Source organism: Merops nubicus, unplaced genomic scaffold, assembly GCF_000691845.1.
Source record: "Merops nubicus isolate BGI_N331 unplaced genomic scaffold, ASM69184v1 scaffold28184, whole genome shotgun sequence".
Lineage (NCBI taxonomy): Eukaryota > Metazoa > Chordata > Aves > Coraciiformes > Meropidae > Merops > Merops nubicus.
Window position 1 is genome coordinate 17,587 of NW_008605353.1, and position 4,660 is coordinate 22,246.

General features: G+C 44.2%; 1 protein-coding gene across 1 annotated transcript in view; it reads right to left on the minus strand.

The window, feature by feature from the left end:
- Nucleotides 1-4,259: 4,259 nt before the first annotated feature.
- Nucleotides 4,260-4,660, minus strand: part of TMEM246 (transmembrane protein 246) — a 1,175-nt gene continuing 774 nt past the window's right edge. Inside the window, exon 2 of the mRNA XM_008939313.1 lies at nucleotides 4,260-4,655. Within this exon, the coding sequence (XP_008937561.1) occupies nucleotides 4,260-4,655 (396 nt within the window). The remainder of the gene's footprint in view (nucleotides 4,656-4,660) is intronic.

A 4,660-nucleotide genomic window follows, 5' to 3' on the forward strand; every position in this document is an offset into this window, starting at 1 on the left:
ATGAAGAAGGACAGACCGTGGAGAACCTAATTCCATATGCATTTTTGGCAGATGTATGTTTTACTGAAGATTATTCAGAACCATATGCTGGGCCCTGCCATCTGCTGAATTTGGATACGACATCTATAAAGCTGGTGTGGCAATACACAAAAGGAAGCTCTTAACTTTGTAAGAGAAACTGTCGGTGCCTTTGTAACTACAACTGTGTCCCACAGAAAATTCCCTTTTCTATTTCGTGGAACTTTCTCTACAAAGTACGCTAAGGTTGAATTCCAGCACTCAGAACCTGACTTTATCTCTGGTCCCTATTAAAATGCCTCAGTACTTGACTGGAGAAGGGCCTGAGAAACCTGGTTTAGTAAGACCTGCTTTGAGTGGGGAACTGGACCAGGGACCTTCAGAGGTCACTTTCAACCTGATTTGTTGTAGGATCCAAATTATTACATCTGTGCAGATGCATGAACACAGAAGTATCCTTCTTGGACAGAATCTAGTAAGGAAAGAGATGTATCTTCCAGTCAGGAAAATGAACAGTGGCATACAGAAAGAAGAGACAATAAGAGTTTTAATAGATTGTTTATTTGGTAGAAAGTTTGCTTGTAAAAATCTTCAGAAAAAAGTAATTCACCCTGCATCCAGCCCAAATGCTGTTGAAATACTTAGTTTGATGACTCGTAGCTCCTCATAATTGACAGGAAGGCTTTTTCCTTCTCTCTTCAAATGCAGTGTCCTCTCACTAAAACATTGATATATCCTTTAGTTAGAAAATACTATTGGGCTTCTGGATCTTATAGATCTTATAGATCACTGGAATAGGTTGCCCAGACAGGTGGTGGAGGCCCCATCCCTGGGGACATCCATGATCAGGCTGGATGAAGCTCTGAGTAGCTTGATCTAGTTGGAGGTGTCCCTGCTTATGGCAGGGGGGTTGGACTAGATGAGCTTTGGAGGTCCCTTCCAGCCCAGACATTCTGTGATTCTATTCTATGATTCTACGATTCTGATCTAACACAGTCCTATGAGTTTATGCTTTTATGTTCTACCAGAATCCTGCTTATGTTGGACAAGCCTTAGAAAGAAAGGAAGTTTTTGTTTAATTGAGTAACTTCCCCTGAATGTTCTTGGGCAATAATGCTATCTGGCATCTTGGACCCAAGTCCTGCTGTCTGGCACACCAAGAGCGAACCCTCTTGTGCAAGCAGTACTTGCTGTGTTGAAAAACTGTCTCTGAACTATTTCAAATGAAATAGCATCCAAGAAAATCCATAATATTTGTTTCTAAAATAGTCACTGTTTGTTTTGATGTGAATAAAACCAAACTCTTAAGGCTCTGTTTCAAGGAGTTAATGCTAGGCACTGAACTTACATAGCTTGAGATATAGCAACTCAGCTCTGCTCCCCTGGTAGAAAAGTGAGGGAAAGGGCTTGTGTGTTTGAAACTGCATTTTTAGCTTGAACTGTAGAATAAAACCCAACAGGAGTGAACTATTCACAGTAACCTCCCATTCCAAGGGCGAAGTACATCCTCTGACTTGTCATTCCTAATAAAACACGTGGCACAGAAAACAGAAATGAAAATCAATATCCTTGTGACAGTTCAGAGGCAGCAGAAGGAATGCTTGCTTGAGATGTCACATTGGCATGGTGGGCACTGAGCAAGTACCTGAGTAACTCAGAGATAGCCCCCAGCAGGCTCAGCAAAAGAAGCACCTCTACTATAAAGGTGAATTAGGCACTTGAGAAAATTATTCCAGAAGGAGCTGAAGAATTTATCAACCTGCTTTTACCACAAAGGTGCCCGTTCTGAATGGGATTATCTGAAACTCTCTCACTGGCAGGTTCAACTTGTAGGCCCTCTGCATATTGTTTGGTCTCCCAGTCAACTTCTTTTGTCTCTTATGCCCTGAAAACTTTCTTCTAGTTTAGAAGAGATGCCTCAAATTTATGTTCTTAATTTTCAGCTATGAAGCTCAGTGAAATTATTGACCTCCCCTGGACTTCTGACATGAAAGTACTACTGGGTAGACAAGGAAAATAACATTAAGCCAAATGGATAAATCATTTCCCACATCAAAACATTTATTAACTGCATACACGTAGTTTGTTTCTTTTCTAAGGTTTCTTTCTTTTCCTTCCTCCTTTTTTTTTTCCTTTATTGTACCTTGCTCTGAGATTTTCTTTGCAAGTATGAGTATGAATGGACCCTCATGAAAAGAACAGGACACTGTCCTGCATTTGTGTAGTACAAAGATAGAAAAAGAGGGAGGAGAAAGCACACCCGCACTTTAACATTCACACCTGAAGATGCACAAACCAAGTCGCATTTCCTCACACACACAGGCACTTAGTGGAATAAATAGAAAATGACACTCAAGTCCTGTCATCTTAACTATATTACAGTAAACCCTGAGAAGATGTTTGCTCGCCTGCCACTTTGTGACCACTGTGATATCTTTGGGATTTTCAGCAGCTGGGAATAAACTGTGGTTCTGTCTGTGCAATTTTTCCTGTGTCCTTTGACCAAAGAGCTGTTTTGCTTTTGCAGCGACACCACCTGCAGTTTTCACTCACATCTGATTTCCAAAGGTGTTATAAAAGTACCCCCCCTGACTGCTAAGGGAATAATCACTGCTCTGTGTTGTGAAGCCATTTCTCAGCTAACTTTCATTATGCATTTGTGTTGTGTAACTGATAAGCGTCGCACGCTGGCAGCTGGAGGTTTGTGACTCTGTTTGGTTTCTTCTCTCGGGAGTTTTACGTCTCTCACATCTACAACCAGACTGGTTAGGAGCTTAAGGCATAAATCACCTGGGAGAGACTGAGCAAAAGAAAATTCATAGTGCAGCACTTCATTCACAAGAACCAAAAAGCCCAAACAACCCCCCCTGGCCAAAGCTCAACAAAAATACTGTACTTGGTTCATGCCAAAGCCAGGCATATGGTTTCAGAAATAGTTAACCAAACCCTGCAAGTAAGTGAACTTGATTTAAAGCCTACTGAAGCCAAGGTGGTCTTTTCTTTCAGATATAAATATTTTGGTGCTAGTTTTGATTCTGCATGAGATCTGTCATCTGCATGGTTTATATTTAACTGTGCCTACAGCTGTGGTACAAAGTACCTGTCGCAAATGCCTAACAACCAGAGCACACTAAGTTCAGGGGTCGGTATCAGAGTGGCCCCTTGATGTGTTGTGGTGTTATTGCTTGTTCTTATGAACAGCTAGCTCTGCCTCTTGTGGATAATTCTCTTGCTTCCAGGAACAGTGAATGAACCCCTTAGGCTGAGCTGTGAATTACAGCTCCAAAATGAAACACTGATCTTGCACATGCTTCTTTTGCCTCTGTGCTTATAGGAAGTCAAGGTAAATTCATGTTGAATGCCTAAGGCCAATCAGCAACTGATAAGGCCTCTTTTAATGACCTGGATCCACTACAACTGGTGATGATACCAATCAGCACAGTAGTCATCCTATGTTGTTTATAATGTCTGTAATGTGTCAATGAAAAGGTGCATTTATGACCTGGATGTGTAACATCAATGGCTGTTACTTTGCTTTTCTGTTCCTACCTCTGGAGGTGACCTTTAAAGAAGACTGGAGGCTGTGTTTTTAAGAACCTCTGTTCCAAGAGAAAACATTGGGAAAGGTTGAGGTGTAGCTGGGATTTGTAGGGGGAGACAGTAACAAGTAAGAGGCTTTCTAAAATTTGCAAGAATCTAGGCAAAATTTGTGGGAAGTTCATGTAAACCATGCCTGCTATTGAAAGGTCTGCTCAAAACCACAGCTTTGAAACAGACAGAGGTCATAGATGAGACCTCAGTAAGGATGGGAAAATAAGTGCTCTTCCTCCTCACTAGCTTGAATTTGAAATATTTACTTTGTCCAACATTTCTGTTGCCCCAAGGTGAGGATTTTTGTAACCAGCGTAAAGAAGAGCAGGAAGTATAGCTGCTTATATTGGTGTGAGAGCTTTTCCCTAAGAATGACTGGGGAGAGTAGACAATCCTCACCCTCAGCTGGAATCCTCCCCTCCCACATGGTGCATGGTGCTTACTTGCAAGTGTATACATATATCTTGGTTAGGGGCTGCATGTACATTAAGCTTCTTTCTTAAGAAACTTATTTTTTTTAAAGAGAGTTATTCTTGATCCACCTGGAGGCACAGGATGCCCAGTGCAAGCACCTGGGTGTCTGATTCTGGACGCTGTCTCTGCCCAGCGGCAGCTCCTCTGGGCGCTGGGTCAGGACAGGCGTGAAGGGGTCACAGCAGTTTCGGGTTGTCGTTCAGCCGAAGGCTGGAATACATTCCCACGTGCCGGACCAGGTTGGGCTCCACCACGTAGGCGTTCTCCCCCTTGGTGTGCAGCAGCGAGTAGAGGGCAGTATCCTTGGCGAAGCCCTGTCGGCAGCGCAGCCCCTTCAGGTAGCCCAAGGCACGGTGGGCAGAGGGAGCAGGGAAGAGCATGGCGGGCGTGCAGCACTCGGTGACGGGCACGACGTTGTACAGGGCGGGGGCCAGGCGGCGCAGCTCCAGCACGTAGTGCCGGCCCACCAGCTCCGCCAGGGCCATGCTGTACACGGCAAAGAACAGGACGACGGGCCAGCCGGGGCTGGCGCGCCCAGCCGCCCGGGAGCACGCACAGCTCCGCACGGGCCCCAGGA